This window comes from Gopherus evgoodei, chromosome 1 (assembly GCF_007399415.2).
Source record: "Gopherus evgoodei ecotype Sinaloan lineage chromosome 1, rGopEvg1_v1.p, whole genome shotgun sequence".
Taxonomy (NCBI): domain Eukaryota; kingdom Metazoa; phylum Chordata; order Testudines; family Testudinidae; genus Gopherus; species Gopherus evgoodei.
Window position 1 is genome coordinate 212,194,396 of NC_044322.1, and position 21,380 is coordinate 212,215,775.

Consider the following 21,380-nt stretch of genomic DNA (forward strand, 5'->3'; position numbering starts at 1 on the left):
CGTTCGTGCTCTGGTACTTCTTCTATGGCTCCTTTGGCGAGGAGCACTTGCACCTCCTGTAGGAGGAGTTGCTCGTGAGAGGGGTCTCTGAAGAGGGACGAGGGTGGAAGGGGGGGGTTGAAATAAATTGCAGATAGTATCCAAGTTCCAACGTGCGTAGGACCCAATGATCTGATGTTAGCTGGGACCACGCAGGGAGGAAGGAGGAAAGCCGGTTGGAAAAGGGCGGGGACGGATCCTTCAAAGAAACTGGTATAACGCCCTCGGGTGCACCTTTAAAAGGAAGGTTTTGGCCCGGGGGGAGGCTTGGAGGAGCTTTGGTTCTGGCCCCCTTGGTTGCCTGATTGTCTCCGGCGGCCGTTTCTGCCTCGCGGTCCGGCAAAGTCTTGTCTCTGCCGAGGTTGAGGGTAAGGGCAGTGCTGTTGGGGTCGGAAGGCCTGCGTTGAGTTACAGGCGTGTGCATCGCTAATGAACGCATAATGATCCTGTTGTCTTTTAGGCTCTGCAGCCTAGGGTCAGTTTTGTCCAAAAATAGCCCTTGACCCTCAAACGGAAGATCCTGAATCATGTGCTGGAGCTCCGGGGGGAGGCCAGAGACCTGCAGCCACGATTTACGGTGCATAGTCACGCCACAGGCCAGAGTCCTGGCGGCTGAATTCGCGGCGTCCAGGGAAGCTTGGAGGGAGGTTCTCGCGACCTTTTTCCCCTTGCCGAGGATCGCAGAGAACTCCTGCCGTGCATCCTGTGGAAGCAGCTCCTTAAATTTGTCCACTGCCGCCCAGGTATTGTAGCTATAGCGGCTAAGGAGGGCTTGCTGGTTAGACACCCGGAGCTGGAGAGCTCCTGCAGAGTAAACTTTACGCCCAAGCAAGTCCATACGTCTCGCGTCCTGCGATTTAGGGGCTGGTGCCTGCTGGCCATGGCGCTCCTTCTCGTTAACCGACTAGACGACGAGGGAGCAAGGAGGAGGATGTACATATAGATATTCATAGCCCTTTGAGGGCACCATGTACTTGCGCTCTACTCCTCGCACAGCGGGCGGAACAGAGGCCGGAGACTGCCATATTGTAGTGGCATTGGCCTGTATGGTTTTAATAAATGGGAGAGGCACTCTAGTGGGGGCATCGGATGACAGTATGTCCACCACTGGATCTTGGACCTCCTCGGCTTGTAAATTCACGTTCTGTGCAACATGCCTGAGGAGGTCCTGGTGGGCCCTGAGGTCAATTGGAGGAGGGCTGATCGACGAGGTTCCAGCCACCGCCTCGTCAGGAGAAGACGAAGATAAGAGACCTGGAACAAGAGGGTCTGAAGAGGGCTCTGCCTGAAGCATAGTGTCGGTCTCCCTGGGGAGCTTGGAGTCCTGTGGCTGGGTCACCCCTTCCTCCATAGCAGGAGGGGGAGGGCGGGTAATCGTGGCCTCCGGTGCCCTGTGTTCTGAGGCCATCGAATGCGGTGGACCTGGGGGAGGACCTTGGGTTTGATGGTATGTGCAGGGCGTCCAGGACCCCCACTGCTGCGGACCATGCTCTTGAAGCTGAGGCTCGCTAAACAAGGCAGCAGGCACGTCGGTGTCCGGGGTGTATACACTGTCCACCTGAGAAGACAGGGATGGCTGACGGGACGGCCATGGAGGAGCCGAGTAAGGCTGGTATGAGTCCCTCGCTCCCGTTGTTGGAGATTTGATCAGTACCAGGAATCGTATCGGTGCCGAGACCGAGACCGGGATCTGCAACCAGTGCGGTGCCGGGAGGTCGACCTGGATCTCGATAGTCTACGACGGGACCGGCTGCGAGATTCTCGGTGCCAGGAGCGGTGCCTGGAGCCAGAGCGGTACCGAGAGTACTGACCGGGAGGAGAGGTGGATCTGCGCCGCGAGTACAACCGGTGCCAGGACTGCAAGCAGCGTTGAGATCGGGATCGGCCGCGAGACCTGGAGCGGTGTCGAGACCTGGATCAGGATCGGTGCCGGCTCGTCGACTCCAGCGAAGGAGGTCTCATACCGGCAGGCTTGCCTCTAGACTGGAGAACCCGCACCGGCGGTGCCAGGGGTTGAGACAGGGCCGATTCAGTCATGGCAATAAGGTCCCTGGCCGAGGAGAATCTCTCCGACATGGAGGGAACCATCAGCTCGACCATGAGTCTCACCGGGGAGCTCTCCTGGACTAGACTCGACAGCCCTCTCAGGACTGGAGTCGACGGTACAACAGGTGTCGGTGTCACGGCATGGGTAGGTGCCGGGCAATCCGGGCGAGTCTGCACCGAGGGCATGGAAGAGGATGAAGGCCTTTAGTCAGGTCCCTGCACCAGAGAAGGCCGGTGCCGAGGTGTCTTGGCGGGGCCAGCACGGTCCGGTGCCAGAGAAGCGCTGTCAGCGCTCGGTGCCGAGGACGGAGGGTTAAGGGCTGCCACCATAAGGAGAGTCTTTAACCGAAAGTCCCTCTCCTTTTTAGTCCACGGCTTAAAGGCCTTGCAAATGCGGCACTTGTCAGAGATTTGCTTAAAGTGCCTCGGGGAATCGCATGAGTCGTAGGGATCGCTTGTGGGCATCAGCTTTTTATAGGCCGAGCACGGTTTAAACCCTGGTGAACCAGGCATGGGCCCCAGCACCGGGTGCGAGGACGGGCTCAAGCCCAAACCCCGCTAAACTATGTACAACACTAACTAACAACTGTAAACTATAAAACTAAGATACTAGGAACTAAGTCAACTATTCACAACAAGAGATCAGACGAACGGAGAGAAGCTAGGGAAGTGGAGGACAGCTAAGCCGCGCTCCACTGTTCCAACGACCGACACGGGTGGTAAGAAGGAACTGAGGAGCAGACGGGTCGGCAGGGTATATATCCAGCGCCATGGTGGTGCCACTCCAGGGGGCGACCTGCCGACCCACCGGAGTTGCTAGGGTAAAAATCTTCTGACGAGCGCGCACACCTAACTGGAATGGATATGAGCAATCACTCGAAGAAGAATTGATGATGCTATGACTGTCATTGGTCTCAAAAATAAAAAAAGTGACAAGAAACCCCAGATCTTCCTTAATACCTTACCCATCACTAAAGAGCATTGCACAGCTCATTTCAGAGATGATACGGTCATGTATCGTAAAGCTAAATAGCACTCATAATAAAGCAATACATGCTGATCGCAAAGCTTGTACGGAAGCCGAAGCCACAGCCACTGTACTTAATAAAACTTTTAACAGGAGGCTACACCTCCTTGTATAAACACTTCCGTGACCACACTGTCAAGAAAGGTCATTCAGCCAGTGCAGTCTACTCCAGTTCTGGTTAGCTAATCAAGGCAGAAGTAGAGTGTATAGCATGCTGAAGTGAACATTTCATCCACCTGCTAAATGCACCTCCAGTTTCTTTGGAGCCTGATATTAAGGCCACTGCCAAGACAACCTATTCCACACAAAATGATCCTGGCAAATTAACCATTAACAAAATCCAAGGTGCTCTAATAAAGCTTAAGGAAAATAAGACAGCAGGAAACTGTGGAATTCCTGCAGAAGCATTAAAAAGCATGGGACAAGCTATTCGTTTGTGGCTGCACATGTTGTTGAATATCATCTGAAGAACAGACTCAGTCCAGTCCCACTGGCAAAAAAGCATTATTTTGTAGCTTTGGAAATGTAAAGGCAGCAAACAAGACTGCTGCAACATCACAGCATTACTCATCTACCTGTTCCCGGGAAAGTTTTTCCTTCTGTCTTGCTCATCTGAGCAAGAGAAGACCACTGATATCTTAATCTTAATGATATCTTAATGAGCAAGAGAAGACCACGATATGCTGGCTTCATTCCCAGCCATTCCATGATGGAGCAATTCTTCAGTGCGCCAGCATACTGAAAAGGCATGAGAACTGAAATGCCCTGTTCACATTGCCTTATGCACCACAATGCACAATCAACCACATTTGATTCTGCTGTCAGCGAATCACTTTGACTGATCTTGAAACTCGCAGGCCTTCCTGACAAACTCTGGAGAACTCTTCTATATGCCTCCTCAAGCTAGGTTCTTGTAAATAGAAAAAAAAAATCATCTTCCAAATTAGACTGGGCATTTGATAAGGATGCATTGCAACTCCAGAACTCTTCAATACCATCATAAATTAGGTGCTTAACCAGGGACTAAGTCAATACATACGCCTTGATAAGAATCTCCTTGACATCGATTTTGCTGATGACATAGCATTAGTTACTGAATCAATAGATGAACTAATCGTGGAAAGCTCAGTGGCAAAAGTCAGCCTGAAAATTTAGAGTGGCAACTGGAAGATTTTTGGTTTTAATCTCGAACATACTGCTGGCCCTAGCATCTTAGTGGATGACAACCCCGTCAAGACTGTCAGTGATTTCCTCTATCTCACTTCTGTTGTTGATAACAGGGGCATCACCGAGAAAATGTGAAGCCTGCGCTGCAAAAGCGCTGTTCATAATGAGGTGCCTCATTAAGAACATCTTTCCTAAACCAACAAAGCTGAGGCTATATAATGCTACTATGGTCAGTATTCTGACCTCTTGGACTGAAAGATGGCCCCTCACTGCTTCATATGAAGCATCACCAAATGATTGAGAACATCAAGTAGTACGATTTCATGTCAAATGAAGAGATGTTTTCTAACTAAACAGGTCTTGCCCTCTCAAAACTGTCACCCAATGTTTTTTAAGCTGGCATGCTCATCTACTCTGAATGCCTACCAACTTTCCAACTGTCCTGTAAGAATCACCTCCAATTTTGACCCAATGAAAGCAGGATGGAAAAACCCCGAGAAGACTTGAAACATGATGACTGAACAGCATCAACAGATACCTGTCCCTCAGACATCCTACCCTGTAACGTGCCAGATTTGGCTCAGGACAGAACATCATGGAGGTGCATAATGTGTTCAGTGACCACTATACTGTCCAACCAAAAGCATGGGAACTTAATTTAATTTAAATAAAAAAATCCAATTTAAAATGAAATAATCTGATTTAATTTTTTAAGTCATCAATTTTTATCCACCCTGAATTGAATGCTTTTCAAAACATTTTCCCATGAGGGACCACCTGAACAAAAACAAAGTAAGAGATCCTTGAATCCAAAATACTGTGTATTCTCTTCTCCCTCACCTGTACAACTAAAGCTGCTATAGAGAGACAAACAAGGAACCTACCAAATAGAGAATATGCAGGTCATTCTCCAGAACAAAACCCTTCATAGCTCTCTGGAGGTCAGCAAAGATTCCCAGGGCCTCAGTTGGTGACAGAGAAGAGGAAAGAGTAGCAGTGCCAAGATGTGTTGGACGATAGACCTCTGCTGTAAGAGAAACAGGCATTTAATATTACACAAAAGCTAATACTTTATTTTCAATTTGGAAAGTGCTTTATAAATATTAATAAACCGTCTTTGGGGAAGAGGAGTATTTCTCCATTTTACAGATGGGAAACTAACACTGACACTCTATACCTTGGGGGAGCACCATGTAACCCCCATATTCCTTATTTATATATAATTGTTATATATATAGTATATACATTAGGCCATGAGAGGTATCAGGAAAAAGAACAATACTTTCAGCAGATCGTAGCCTATCTAAATATGTATATCATTAGTATATAAGTATAGTATATAAAAGATTGTGTAGTATGGTTGTCACTAACACACGCTGTAAGTTGGGGAATCAGTCAGATATTAGCTCCCCAGAGACAACAGAAAGGAAAGTAACCGATGCCCAGGCATGCGTCGAACAACCATCAACAGCCATTGTTCAGCAAGGGAGCTACAATTCAATGACTCATTTGCACAAGGCCACACCAGAGGAATTGGTCAACCTTCCCTGGAGACTCAGGAATGCCCACCAGACATGCCTGGACTCGTGTTCTCCAAGCACATGGGACTATGGGTATAAAAAAAGAACACAGTGGCCCTATGCTTGGCCTTTTCTCCTTCTCCCACTTATGCTGCAAGCAACAAAGACACTCAGAAGACTGAAGACTCCAACAGAGGAGACTGGCCCAGGGTTCAAGGGTGAAACCTGTGTACTATGAATTGCAATATTCGGTGAGTGAGAAAAAGACGGTTACTCACCTTTGTAACTGTTGTTCTTTGAGATGTGTTGCTCATATCCATTCCAGTTAGGTGTGTGCGTGCCGCATGCACGTTCATCGGAAGATTTTTTACCCTAGCAACACTCGGCGGGTCGGTTGGGCGCCTCCTGGAGTGGCGCCGCTATGGCACCGGCTATACACCCCTGCCAACCCAGCCACCCTTCAGTTCCTTCTTGCCGGCTACTCCGACAGTGGGGAAGGAGAGTGAGTTTGGAATGGATATGAGCAACACATCTCAAAGAACAACAGTTACAAAGGTAAGTAACCGTCTTTTCTTCTTCGAGTGATTGCTCATATCCATTCCAATTAGGTGATTCCCAAGCCTTACCTAGGCGGTGGGGTCTGAGTGAGATGTGGCAGAGTGCAAAACCGCTGAGCCAAAGACTGCATCATCTCTAGATTGTTGGACCAGAGCATAGGGCGAAGCAAAGGTGTGGACCAAGGACCAGATAGATGCGCGACATATCTCCTAGATTGGTACATGGGCCAGGAAGGCAGCTGATGAAGCCTGAGCTCTGGTAGAATGTGCAGTGAGATGGCCTGAGGGAACATGAGCCAGGTCATAGCATGTGCGGATGCACGCCGTCACCCAAGAGGAGATCCTCTGGAAGGAGACAGGTAGGCCTTTCATCCGGTCAGCCACTGCAATGAAGAGTTGGGGCGATTTCCAGAAGGGCTTCGTCCAATCGCTATAAAAAGCGAGCGCCCTATGGACATCTAAGGAGTGTACCTGCTGTTCCCGCCGAGATGAGTGAGGCTTCGGGAAGAAGACTGGAAGGAAGATGTCCTGATTGGTATGGAAGGCCGACATCACCTTAGGGAAGAACGCCGGATGCGGTTACAACTGTACCTTGTCCTTGTGAAAGACAGTATGCGGTGGGTCCACCGTGAGTGCTCGCAGCTCGGAGACTCGTCTGGCTGATGTAATGGCTACTAAGAAAACTGTCTTCCAGGACAGGTATAGCAGCGAGCAAGTTGCCAACGGCTTGAATGGTGGAAGCATAAGCCTGCTTAGGACTAGATTAAGGTCCCAGGTAGGGGCAGGGTGGCGTACTTGGGGGTAGAGGCGCTCCAGGCCCTTGAGAAATCTAGTAACTAAAGGATGGGAAAACACAGAGTGTCCACTCTCCCCTGGATAGAATGTGACGATGGCCGCCAAGTGCACTCTCAGAGATATTGCCAGGCCCTGCTGCTTAAGGGACCAGAGGTAGTTCAAGATAGTGGGGATTGAGACCTGAGAGGGAGTAGTATTCTGCATTTCACACCAGCAGGAGAAACATTTCCACTTGGCCAGATATGTTGACCGAGTGGAAGGCTTTCTGCTACTCAGGAGTATATGTTGTATCAGAGTGAAGCAGCGTAACTCCGACTTGTTTAGCCACACAGGAGCCACGCTGTGAGGTGGAGGGCCTGCAGGTCCGGGTGGTGAAGATTGCTGTGGTCATGTTATGAGGTCCGGGTGGAGAGGCAGGGTAATTGGGCTGGCTATGGACAGGTTGATTAGTGTGGTGTACCAGTGCTGTCTGGGCCACACTGGCGCGATCATGATTAGGTGTGCTCTGTTCCTGCGGAGTTTTATCAGGACCTTGTGAACCAGCAGGAACAGAGGGAAAGCATAGAGCAGCCGGTGCTTCCACGACATGAGGAATGCATCCGAGATTGATCCCAGTGGAAGGCCCTGGAAGGAGCAGAACGCTTGGCATTTCCTGTTCGTGCGAGAGGCGAACAGGTCTATGTGGGGAAAGCCCCACTTCTGGAAGACTGAATGAATAACGTCTGGTCTTATTGACCATTCGTGACAGAGGAAGGATCTGCTCAGCTGATCCGCTAGAGTGTTCTGAACCCCTGGGAGAAAGGACGCTACCAGGTCTATCGAGTGGGCTATGCAGAAGTCCCAGAGTCGGATGGTCTCCTGACAGAGGGGGGAAGATAGAGTCTCTCCCTGTTTGTTAATACAATACATGGCTGTTGTGTTGTCCGTGAACACTGAGACACAACGGCCGTGTAGATGCTGCTGGAATGTCTGGCACACCAGGCAGATCGATCTCAGCTCTCGGACATTTATGTGAAGCGTCAGCTCCTGTGGTGACCAAAGGCCCTGGATATGAAGGTGTCTGAGGTGAGCCCCCCATCCGAGAGATGACGCATCCGTCGTTAGGGACAATGAAGGTTGTGGTGGATGGAACGGTAACTCTGCACATACCAGGGAGGGGGTTAGCCACCAGTCAAGGGAGCATAGGGTGCTCAGGGGAACGGTGACTATTGTGTCTATCGGGTCCCTGCCTGGATGGTAGACTGAGTTGAGCCACGTTTGGAGGGGTCGGAGGCAGAGCCTGGCATGTTTGGTCACATAAGTACAGGCAACCATGTGACCTAGGAGACCGAGACAAGTGCGAGCCGAGATCGTCAGGAAGTTCTGCAGACCTCGAATGATTGTTGCCATTGCCTGGAATCGCGGCTCGGGTAGGCAGGCCTTGGCTAGATTGGAGTCCAGGGTAGCTCCTATGAAGTCTAGCCTTTGTGTGGGGACCAGTGTGGATTTCTCCACATTGAGCATCAGGCCTAAGCATGTGAATAGGTCCCTGACAATGTCTGTATTCTGTCTGACCTGTGTCTCAGAGGTCCCTCTGATGAGCCAGTTGTCCAGATACGGGAATATGTGTATCCGACGTCGGCAGAGGTGTGCGGCGACTACAGCCATGCACTTTGTAAACACCCTTGGGGCCGTGGAGAGGCCAAAGGGGAGGACCGTGAAGTGGAAGCGCTGGTGGTTGGCTACAAAGCGAAGGCACCTCCTGTGTGGAGCAAAAATGGCTATGTGAAAGTACGTGTCCTTCATATCGAGGGCAGCATACCAGTCTCCAGGATCCAAGGATGGGATAATGGTCCCTAGGGAGACCATGCGGAACTTCAACTTTATCATGAACTTGTTGAAGTCTCGCAGGTCTAGGATGGGCCTGAGGCCTCCTTTCAACTTGGGATCAGAAAAGTAACGGGAGTAAAACCCTTTGACCTTCTTGTTTTGCGGCACCTCCTCTGTTGCTCCTATGGCGAGGAGCGTCTGCACCTCTTGTAGGAGGAAACTGCCGTGAGAGGGGTCCCTGAAGAGGGACCCGGGTGGGAGAGTGGGAAGGTGGGGATGAAACAAATTGGGGGTGGTATCCTTGTTTCACAGTGCGTAGGATCCAGAGGTCTGAGGTCAACTGGGACCACGCCAGGAGGAAGTAGGAGAGGCAGTTGGAGAAGGGAGGAAAAGGATCCTGTCCTGAGACTGGTACGCCGTCCTCGGGTGTGCCTTCATAAAGGTAGACTTAGGCCCCGCTGGTGGTTTTGAGGAGCCGTGGTTTTAGGCCCCTTGGGATCCGGACTGGCGTCTACGGCCACCCCGCCTGCACAATCTACTGAAGTCTTGCCTGTGTCTGGGCACAAAGTATGGGCGGTGAGTCTGGGGATGGAAAGGTCTGCGTTGGGTCACAGGTGTATGCATGCCCAAGGAGCGCATGATGACCCTGTTTGTCTTTCAAGCTTTGTAGCCTGGGGTCAGTCTTCTCCGAGAACAGACCCTTGCCGTCGAAGGGTAAATCCTGGATGATTATTGTAATTCAGGCGGTAGGTTGGACACCTGTAGCCATGAGAGGCGTCTCATGGTGATACCGGAGGCCAGAGTTCTGGCTGCCGAGTGGCCGCATCTAGAGAAGCCTGGAGGGAGGTTCTGGCCACCTTTTTCCCTTCCTCTAGGAATGCAGAGAATTCCTGGCGTGAGTCCGGGGGGAGCAGCTCTGTATATCTACTCACCTACTGCCCAGGTGTTGTAGCTATAACGGCTCAGTAGAGCCTGCTGATTTGCCACCCGGAGCTGTAGGCGCCTGCCGAATACACCTTGCGGCCGAGTAGATCCATTCGCCTAGCCTCTTTTGACTTTGGTGCTGGGGCCTGTGGCCATGGTGCCCCTCTCCTTGACCGATGGGACAACAGTGAGGAGGGAGGACATATAGATGCTCATACCCCGAGAGATACCATGTATTTGCGCTCGACCTCCTTTGCCGTAGGGGGGATGGAGGCTGAGGACTGACATAAGGTCTCTGCATTAGCCTGGATGGTCCTGAAAAAGGGTAAAGCCACCCTAGTGGGGGCACCTGCCGACAGGATGCTCACTACAGGGTCCTCAACCTCCGGGACCTCCTCCACCTGGAGGTCCATGTTGAGTGCCACTCTCCTTAGGAGGTCCTGATGGGCTCTTAGGTCTATTGCAGGCGGCCCCGAGGAGGAAGTCCCCGCCACTGCCTCATCTGGAGAGGAAGAAGATGAAACGCCGGGGACGAGCAGGTCCTGTATGGCCTCTTGCTCCTGCGCCGGTTCCTGCTCCAGTAGCACCGGGGAACCCGGTGAGTGGACTAGTGGGTCCTCCGTCTCGGGTGGAGGACGACGACTAACTGTGGCCTCTGGTGCTCGGTGCTCTGATGAAGCGGAGCAGGTCAAAACTAGTGGAGCACCTTGGGCCTGGTAGTACGCCCAAGGTGTCCAAAAGGATCACTGGTGAGGTCCTGGGTCCTGAGACCGGGCTTCTTGAAACACTCCGGTGGGCACATCAGAATCGTGGTCTTCGCCATAGTAGCTGTCCACGTAGGAGGACATAGATGTATGCCTGGATGGCCATGGAGGAGCGGAGAAGCCTCGTGCAGATGTTCCAACGGACCTGGCTCCCCTCGGTATCGGGGACTGGTGCCGGAATGGATATCGGTACCGGGATCGAGAGCGGGACCTGCGACCAGATCGGTGCTGGGAGGTCGACCGAGATCTCGAATCTCGGCGTCGTGACTGGCTTCAGGAGGCACGGTGCCTGGAGCGGTGCCGTGAACTGGAGAGGTACCACGGGTAATGAGCCGGTGAACGAAAGTCCAACTGGTGCCGTGTAGTAGAACGGTGCTGGGACTGCGAACAGCGTCAAGAGCGGGAGCGCTGTCTGGACCTGGAGCGTCTGCAGGACTGCGATCGGAACGGGTGCCGGTCAAGCTGCGCCGACAGAGGGTGGTCTAATCAAGGTCAGCTTGCCTATGGATTGGATTACCTCACGGCGGGTGCCAGGTGGTAGAGGCAGTACCGAGTCTGTCAGGGCGATCAGGTCCCTCGCCGCTGAGAATGCCTCTGGCGTGGATGGAATGGTGAGCTCTACCATGGCACACGCCGAGGAGCTAACAGGCACTGGACTCGACGGCCCTTGTAGGACCGGAATCGACGGTGCCGATTTAGTCGATGCCGCAGTGGGCGTCAGCGCCAGGTGATCCGACTGAGGCGTAATCTCTGGCTGCGGTGCGGTCGGTGCCGAAGTAGCAGGAGTCTTGGCCTTTCTCAACCTCGGGGGAGAGGGAGTGTCGTTGAGCTGACTTCGTTGCCGGCAATATCCGATGCCGTGAGTCTTTAGGCGTATTGGTGCGGTCCAGTGCCACGGAGGCACTTCTGCTCACCGACTGACCGGCGCTTGGTTCCGAAAGTGGAGGGGTGAGGGAGGCCTCAATGAGGGGCTGCTTAAGTCTGACGTCTCGCTCCTTTTTTGTTTTCGGCTTGAAAGCCTTGCAAATGAGGCACTCAGCTATCAACCTGCGATTCCCCGAGGCACTTCAAACCAGGAGTCGTGCGGATCTCCTGTCGGCATCGGCTTGTGGCAAGCCAAGCACGGTTTGAAACTCGGTGAGCCGGGCATGGGCTCTGGCACCGGGTGCAGGGAAGCGGCTACTCCCCGAACCCCACTAACTATTACTAAACTAACTATGCTAGTAAAGAAAAAAAGAGGATTATAACTATATACACGATAACGAATGAGAACTACGAGTAGCTAGGGAAGTGGAGGTCAGCTAACTCGCGCTCCACTGTCTCCAACGACCGACACGGGCGGTAGAAGGAACTGAAGGGTGGCTGGATCGGCTGTGGTATATATCCAGTGCCATAGCGGCACCACTCCAGGGGGCGCCCAGCGACCTCCCACCGAGTTTTGCTAGGGTAAAAAGTCTTCAGATGAACGCGCACGCGGCGCGCACACACCTAACTGGAATTGATATGAGCAATCACTCAAAGAAGAACTACTCAATCTAGATGTTGCCCAGTCTAATAGGGTTGAAAGTTTAGACTGCATGCTTATATTTTATTGGTAACTAACTCTGAATCTTTGCCTATCGCTTATAATTAAGGCTAAGATTTTTGTCACGGTTATTTTTAGTAAAAGTCACAGACAGGTCACGGGCAACAAACAAAAATTCACAGAGCCCGTGACCAGTGCATGACTTTTACTAAAAATAACTGTACAATCCATGGGGAAAGGTGCACGGCTCCAGCTGCAGCCCCCCTGTGGAAGCTGCAAGGCATGGGATGCACAGCTCCAGCTGCAGACCTTCATGGAAGCCGTGGGGCAGGGGCGCACGACCCCAGTGCAACCCCTGGTGGAAGCCACTGGATGGTTACAGCTCTCACGGCGGAACGGGGCACACAGCCCCAGCTGCAGCCCCCAATGGAAGAGGGAGCACGCCTCCACTTCAGCCCCTGGCAGGGGTCGTGGGGCAGGGGCAAACGGCCCAGTTACAACTACCACTGTGGGGTAGGGGCACACAGCCACCGCTTCAGCCTCCACTGTGGGACAGAAGAACACAGATCTGGTTTAGCCCCCCAGCGTAAGCCCTGGGGCAGGGGCACATGGCCCCAGCTGCAGTCCACACCACGGGGCAGATGCGCAGGGCATGGCCCCAGCTGCAGCCATGGGGTAGGAGCACATGGCCTTGGTTGCAGCCCCTAACACAGGGCAGGGGAGCATAGACCTGGCTCCAGCCCCATCCTCGGCTCCAGCCACAGCTGTTGACAGCTGAACCCCAAGAAGTCATGGAGGACCAGTGAAGTCTCACAATCCGTGGCTGCCGTGACCTCTGTGATTAAATGGTAGCCTTACTTATAATAATTTAAATCCTCTTTTGTAGTCAAAAACTTGTTTTACTGTTTTATCTTTTCCAATGAGTTTGCCTGAAGTGTTTGGTAAATCTGCCCAAGTTCACAACGGCTGATGTATATCCACTTTCCATTGATGAAGTAGTGAACCAATTAATAAACTTGCACTGCTCGTCTTGAGCAATGCAAGACAGTATATTCCTGAGGTACAAGGCTGGGAAGATTTGGCTGGTGCCTTTCTCTGTGTCATCCATGAGTGGCTCTGGGAGCATTCATTTCAATCTAGCTGGGTGTGGGGCTCCACATGTGCTTGTGTTGAGTGATCACAGCACCTGGAGGGGTTTGCTGCTTGTCACTAGTAAAGCATTGTGAAAGACAGCCCAGGCTGGAGAGTTAAGGGGGCACAGTGGTCCCACAGTACCAGGCTGCACCCTGGGAACCCCGTCATACCCACCCCTTTGTTCCTGTTGTCCAAAACTGGAGTTACATATTTCTCTTTTTAAAATTAAAAAAAAAATACAGCCCCCCTTCAATATTCTCATGTTGTCTCTCTTATTTTTATATTAGGAAACACTAAAATGACCAGCAGCTGGGATTCTCCAAATATATTGCAACTGTAGGAGTGGCACTCTTTTGCTTGAAGGTCTCTGAACCTTAGAAAACAGTGTGAACAGTAAGAAGAGCATGAACACTTTCCAAACTGAAATTATGAAAGGGACTGCACCTTCTCAGGTTGTCTCCACTTCCTCTGGCTAATAACAACAGCTGAAGATGCAGGGAAAAAGGGAGGGCCAGTGTGGATCTACAGAGGTAACATATTCAGTGAACTTCAGTTATGAGTAAGTAACTTTCTTGCCTCCCAAACTGAACATTAAACAGTCTCTGAGGCTGCAATTTTAATGGGGTGAAAGCGTAACATATCAAAATCCAAATGCAGATGTCCCACATGTGCTGGGGATCTGGGTTGGGAATTTTTATGCCACACAAAGCACACCTTTTAAAAGTATAACGTTTCACTGGAATCACCATGCTAGATCTAAGGCCTGGTCTACACTGGAGGGAATTGACCTAAGACACGAAACTTCAGCTACGAGAATAGCGTAGCTGAAGTTGCGTATCTTAGGTCGACTTACTTCACAGCGCGGGGTAGACTGCTGCTGCTCCCCTGTCAACTCCACTTCTACCTCTCGCCAAGGTGGAGTACAGGAGTCGATGGCAGAGCGATCGGTGATCGATTTATCACATCTACACTAGACACAATAAATCGATCCGATAGATCGATCACCAGCCGCCAATCCAGCAGGTAGTGTAGATGTACCCTTAGACACCAACAGCAATGAGATTTCTTATCTTTAACTGAACAAAACATTAAAAATTTAACTATCTTAAATAGAAAGTATCCCAAACTAAATGTCTAGTGAAACAGAACGAGAGAAAATGTCAGGGCCAATTTTGCTAGCAAAAGAAGAGGAACTAAGATTAAAGAATCCGAAATATCATGTCCATGGTCAGTGTTCACATACTCCATATGCTTTGTAATTCCATGACTTGTAAGCTAGAACACATGAGTCTTAGTGGGGATCTGCAGAGGTCACACCATGAAGAACTGCTTTTTCTTAAACACATACCAAAAATAAATTAATGAAAAAACTGAATTCATGGCATCCTAATCAAATGCCAGTATCTGCTAAAGCTTTTTTGGCTAAATCACAGAAGGCTAATTATAAATTTACACTTAGCTCTTGAAGTACTGCCCAGCCAAAAGTCTCTAGATTACAGTCACTCAAAGAGCAGACAATGTGGACGCATAACACCCAGAAGCATCCATTTTTACCTTTCATTCCATTGCCAGAGTCTAAAATCTGGATGAACTCATTCTCTAGCAGCCATCTCACACAAGCCTCAACAGCTCCATTCTGAGCTCTGTCTTCATCTCTCTCACTGTCCTGATCTCTGTCTTTCAGACTGGCAGCAAGGAGTGTGCAGGAAGCGTAGGTCCGCACATCATCTGGAGTGCTGGCCACTCCACCCACTATGATCTGTTAAAGAAAATTCCATGATCATCATAGTTGCAAAAGAGTAACATAGAATTTAAAGACATGAAAAATTAATAGAATGATCTATAATGGGTCCAAAGAAAAAGTTTGGTGTGACAGGAACATGTGGTAAAACAGATGCAAACTCCTACTACCACTGAGGAGGATAGCTGTGAAGACAGTTTATCTTTATTTTACAAAGAGGATAAGATGCTTTTGACTCTGCCTACTGTATCAGATTGCTTACTGCAGGAGAAGGTGAATTAGTAACCCCATTTAAAGAACATCCTAACATTTTGGAGGCAGTAAGGCACACAGTAGCCTTTCAGGGTAAGGAGATTAAAACTAGACTCACTGCTTGGACACCGAGAGATTCTAAGAAAAGGGTAAAACATAATTCATTAAGTTTTGGATACAGAAAAACCAAACCAGGAAGCAGGATGCTCCCTAGTGCTGTTCATCTATTGAAGTTTTTTGTTTTGTGGGTTTGTATGTTTTTTAAAAACACATGTAAATATCATATCCCATTACCGTTTTCCTGTTTTGTAGAGGTTTTTGTATTATAATTTTATATTATATATTACCCTCTTTCTTCATGAGTTACTACCTCAGCGCTGGAGGCAAGGGGAGACTTAGTAACAAAAACATTCTGTAGTGAATTCAAATTTTTTTTAAAAGTAAAAAAAACTAACTACCAACAAAAGTGGAGACATTTTGGAGAGCTACATTTTAAAAACAGTTCATTTAATTAGAGATCCCTATACTCTGTACACCTCTCACTGCTAATAAAAACACAGAATCTGGGCATATCTGACCACTCTCCAGATACTAACATAGTTTCTTCAGAGAGATTATATGTAAAACAATTAAGAAAGAAACTGGATTACAAAAATGTTTAAAACCTAAAAAGCAACTTTGTAAAAATGGACAGATCTACTCCCTAGATGTTAGAGTCAGATCAGTTCACATAAGTGGTAAAAAATAGTTCTGTTGCTTTTTTATTTCAATTAGTCCTGCAGAACGAGTGCACATAAGAGAGATCAAGCAGGATTCTATTTCTCGTACATTAACAGAATTACTTACTAAGTTCCAATTAATCACATCAGTAGAAAAGGGGTGCATAACCGAGGGCCTAAATTAGTCTACAGAACCTTAGTATTAATGATTTAAACGATCTAGTTTGACTCTCAAACCATGTCTATACTACAAGTTAGGGGTGTGATTGGCTTGCTTGTGTATCCCTGGTCGCCATATTCGGGGTTGGGAAGGAATTTTCCTCCAGGGCAGATAGACAGAGGCCATGGGGGGGGGGGGGGGGCTGACTTCCTCTGCAGTGTGGGGCATGGGTCACCTGCTGGAGGATTCTTTGCACCCTGAAGTCTTTAAACCACAAGTTGAGGACTTCAATAGCTCAGACATAGGTCAGGGGGTTGTTACAGGAGTAGGTGGGTGAGATTCTGGGGCCTGTGTTGTGCAGGAGGTCAGATGAGAAGATCATTATGGTCCCTTCTGACCTAAAAGTCTATGAGTCTACATACATGTGCTAACTCTTATTCAGCTAGCATGAGTATAAATAGCAGCACAGCTAGCAGGAACAGAAGCACAGCTGAGCTATGCAAAGTATATATCCACCGCATGGACCAGCCATGCCTCTGCGACCCATGCTACCATAGCTATGCTACTATTTATATCCGTGCTAGCTCAATGAGAGCTAGCGCGAGTATATGCACACAAACAGGGGTATCACACCTCTAGCTCGTAGTGTAGCTTTTGCCTCAGATCTCTGTTTAAACATGCAGTGCTAGTAGTGATACCTTTTTCCACCTATAGCCTGGGCACATTTAATATGGAGTCACTGAGACACAAAGATGGAATCCCAAAATGCAATTTTCAGAGTCACTGCCTCTCTGAATTAACAACAATCTCAGCTCCATCTTTACATTGCAGCTGCAAGTACAGACTGAAATGAATATGTATTACTTTCATGTGAAGCTGTCTGGGATGAAGTAATGGGGAAGCAGAAGAAGAATGGGTGTGAAGTATGTTTAACAGTCTCACATAAGCAGTCATCCAAAACTTATGTGGAATAATGGAGCAAACGAAGTTCTAGTCCCTTTCCATGTGCCCCATACCTCCAGGATCGCTCGTATCATGCTAGAGGTAACCCCTTCCCCCTCTCCTCTGAGCAAACAGCTGTGGACAGGCTTGAGTGATCCCTGAAGCAGAGCAATGCCTTTCGATCTCTCAGAGGACTTGCACACTAGAATGCTCTCACCTATGAGAAAAAAAAAAAAAAAAGATCAAAAAAAAAAGCAAGCTACATTTTCAATTAAGACATAATTTGAAGAGTTTTTAAACTATTTAGCTATCAATTCATGCAAGGAACATCATTTAAATTTACACAGATCATGAGTAAGAAATTTCAATATACTGCAGGTAACATTCCTCCTAGATATCTGGCCCATTTTGCTGTAATAGCTACAAAGTTCAGTAAGGACACATTATCAGAGAATTACCTTGTGAACACTTTGGGTGATATTGGCCAAAAAGCCAAGCAATTTTATATGTACAATCCTTAACAATGTTTACCCAATGCTGTGGAATGGCTCCACAGGCGCATGACAGTTAGATGGCATATGCTGTTTAATTAACAGACACTGCACTCACTAGATCCAATACTAGGGAAAATTCAGGACAGAGAAAGCCTTGGCTTGTCCTGAAGTCGACTAGTTCCACAATAGGCAGAGGAGTCCATTTTTCTCTCTCCTCTGTTGTAGGATGAAATGACTGTGACAAATCCAGAGAGAAAACAGAAGTGAAATGTGACAGAAACTAGGCAGCTCAGATGATAAAACTACACAGCACTTGAATGACACCTCTCTAATACAGTCTGACAGCAATACTTCAGAACATACTGAAAATATATTAATATCCTGATAGCTTTACAGATTCTAAGACAGTAGCCTTAAGAGACTAACTTAGTAACCATTTGTTCTCCAGACTTAAAGTTTCTCTTTTACAGTTGAAACAATATAAAAGTACTGAAGTCATTAATGTATCAGCTAACAATTTAATCTCTGTTATTCATATACCTATGATATTCCAAGGGAGGCAGGGAAAGCCATACAAAGGTCCCTAAGTTGTGAACCAAAACTACTGTCCACTGACATATTTATGACATTCACATATTGTCATATTATCTATAATAATAAAGTGAACCACAAGGGGAAAAAAGTCATGGAAGAAGATACCTTCCCAGTGAGGGAGAGTGTATTAAACATTTGGAGCCAACGTCTCCGGATAGGTGCTAAACAGTTACAACAAGCAATCTTAGTCAGATGAAAACATATTCCTTTTCAAACAAAGAACTAACTAATCTGCTAACCATTTGAGATTAGACAGATTCTTCTAGTGCTTTGGCCATTGAGGAACAATCCTGCATTGGAGAGAAGAAAACTGGATGATCCAACAAGTTTTGTCCATCCCTAACTGCTAGTTCAGTATGTAGTTCTGAAACTAATCCATTCACCATCCTGCACAACTCCATCCAGAAATGGAAAAAGGTGAAACATGGCCAATTTCGTGGTTTCTGCTCCTCAATACTAAACAGTCCTGCTCACTTCTCCCATGGAAAGAGAGAGAGACAGTCAGTTTTGGCAAACACAGAAGAAGTAGGAATAATCCAATTTAGAAACATTAAAAAGTTTAATTCTACTCAGATCAAATGAAAAAACTCAAGTCCCCAGATACTTCAATATTCCAATATTTGGAAGTCTTGACAGTAACAATTAGTCTCTGTTTCCTCTTTTGTCAACCAAATTTCTTCTCTCTTTTTATTCTTAAAAAAAAATCGTATATAGTAATTTATTTATATTTATATTATACACACACACACTATTTAGGAAGTTTTAACAAGTTTACATATCCTTGTCATATTGTTGTCAGTGATCCCTCGAGGTCCAGGATGTTTATTTTTCAATCGGTCCTTTGGTGACTGAGGAGTCTAATACTTGAGCCACAGGCTTGCTAGCAGACATAATAGGTGGTGTTGGATGTCAGGGTTGGGCCGTGATCGCTGCATGTCAGTTGTCTGTCTTTTCTTTTCTGGTGTTGTTCTGTGATCAAGGCAAGGCGATTTTCCTTAAAAAATGGACGTTCCCTCTCTGACAAGTGTTTGCCAGTTATCCCTGTCCTGGGCTACTATCTCCCAGTATGTGGTATTGATGTCACCTCTCTTGATGTTTGTTTATCTCAAGGATGTCTTTAAAACCTTACTTTTGGCCTCCCATTTCCTTTCTCCTTTGGTGAGTTGGGCGTACAACAGCTGTTCTGGTAAGCGTACATCAGGCGTGCACACCCAGTTGATGCTGGATAATCAGGGTCTCAACACTGAAGATGTTGGCCTCTGTAAAAACCCTGGCATTAGTGTAGCTATCCTCACACTATGTTAAGGATCTTCCGAACAAAGTTCTGGTGCTGACGTTCCAGGCTTTTCAGGTGTTTTCTACAGGTCACCCAAGTCTCACAGCCATAGAAGAGAGTTGGGATTACCACCACTTTATAAACTAAAAGTCTAGTGTGTGTTCTTATGTTGTGATTGTTGAACATCAGCAAGACAGTCTGCCAAAGGCAAGGCTGGTGCAGCTGAATCTTGACACTTATGTCTGCCCTCTGTGACAGATGGCTGCCAAGATAGGCAAAGTATTCTATATTTTCCAATTCTTCGTCAATGAAAATCTTCCTTGCTGGGTCTGATGATTGACCATGAACGGGCTGGTGGTGAACTTTTGTTTTGCTGGTGTTCAGATTGGCCTCAGGCTTTTGTAAGCTTCAGAGAAACAATTAAGGGCTGTTTGTAAATCCTCCTTTGAGTGTGCAACTACAGCACAATCATGTGCATACTGGAGTTCAGTTATTGTTGTCAATATTACTTTAGTTCTGGCACGGAAACTAGAAAGGTTGAAGAGATTGCTGTCAGTCCGATATCGGATGCCAGTGTCCTGTGGCAGATGTTTTGAGATAACATTTTCATAACTGCTAAAGAAAATGGAGCAACGGATGGGTGCCAGTTCAAAACCTTGTTTTACACCAGTTCGAATGACAAAGGGCTCAGTAGTATAGCCACTGCAGAGAATGGAGGTCATGGAGTAATCTTACAGTGGTGATAAATTTGCTTGGGCAGCCAAACTGACATGACTTTCCACAGAGCCTCAGAGTTGACAGAGTCGAAGGCTTTGGTCAGATCAATAAAGGCCATATACAGCTCCTGGTATTCTTCCTGAAAATTTTCCTGGACCTGCCTGGCTGAAAAAAAATCATGTCTGTGGTGCCTCATGATGGTTTGAAGCCACACTAGGACTCTTTAAGTACTTCTTCTGCAAGAGAGAGCAGGCAATTTTGTAAGATTCTAGCAAGACTCTTCCCAGCAATGGAGAGGAAGAGCAGTGCCTCATTAGTTGCCACAGTTGGCCCTGTCTCCCTTTTTGAAAATGGTGACTATGTTAGCATTACGTAAGTCAGCGGGGATTCGGTGCACCAGATTTTGAGGAGCAGCAAATGAAACTTGTTAGTCAGTGTTTCTCCCCACTACTTTCAGTACTTCAGCTGGTATGCCATTAGGATCCAGTGCTTTATTGTTCTTCATTCGTTTAACTGCTTTGCGGACCTCCTCAGGTGTTGGTCGGTTGGCAAGAGTTTCCCAAATTGGGTGCTGAGGGATGGAGTCAATATCGTCATCCGTCACAGTTGATTCTTGATTTAAAAGCTTTTGGTAGTGTTCCTTCCAGCGCTCTTCGAAGGATTCATTATCTTTAAGAAGGGTACTACCATCTCTGGATCTCAGCAGTGAGAGGCCACATGAGCTTGGTCCATACCGAGTCTTTGTCTCCTAAAAAATGCTCCGCATATCATGTCTTTAAGCAAATGCTTTGATTTCTTTTGCTTTGCCCTCCCACCATAGAATCATAGAATATCAGGGTTGGAAGGGACCTCAGGAAGTCATCTAGTCCAATCCCCCTGCTCCAAACAGGACCAATCCCCAGACAGATTTTCGCCCCAGATCCCTAAATAGCCCCCTCAAGGATTGAACACAACCCTGGGTTTAGCAAGCCAATGCTAAAACCACTGGGCTATCTCCCCACCCTCCATTTGTTTTTGACTTCTCAGATCCTCCTTTGGACTTCTGCTTTGAGTTGATGGAAAGACCTTTGCTTCTGACTAGATGATGAATGGTTTTGCCAGTCACAGGAAGCTTTTCTCTTCTAGTCCAAAAGGGCTGTGATCTCAATGTTGTCATTGTAAAGCCAGTCCTGATAGTA

The 21,380-nt window shown here is 48.0% G+C and overlaps 1 protein-coding gene across 1 annotated transcript in view; it reads right to left on the minus strand.

Annotated features, from left to right (window-relative positions):
- Positions 1-21,380, minus strand: part of POLQ (DNA polymerase theta) — a 147,502-nt gene that overhangs the window by 88,246 nt on the left and 37,876 nt on the right. The window contains 3 exon segments of the mRNA XM_030534424.1: positions 5,164-5,303; positions 14,862-15,066; positions 17,196-17,338. Coding sequence (XP_030390284.1) covers positions 5,164-5,303; positions 14,862-15,066; positions 17,196-17,338 — 488 coding nt within the window.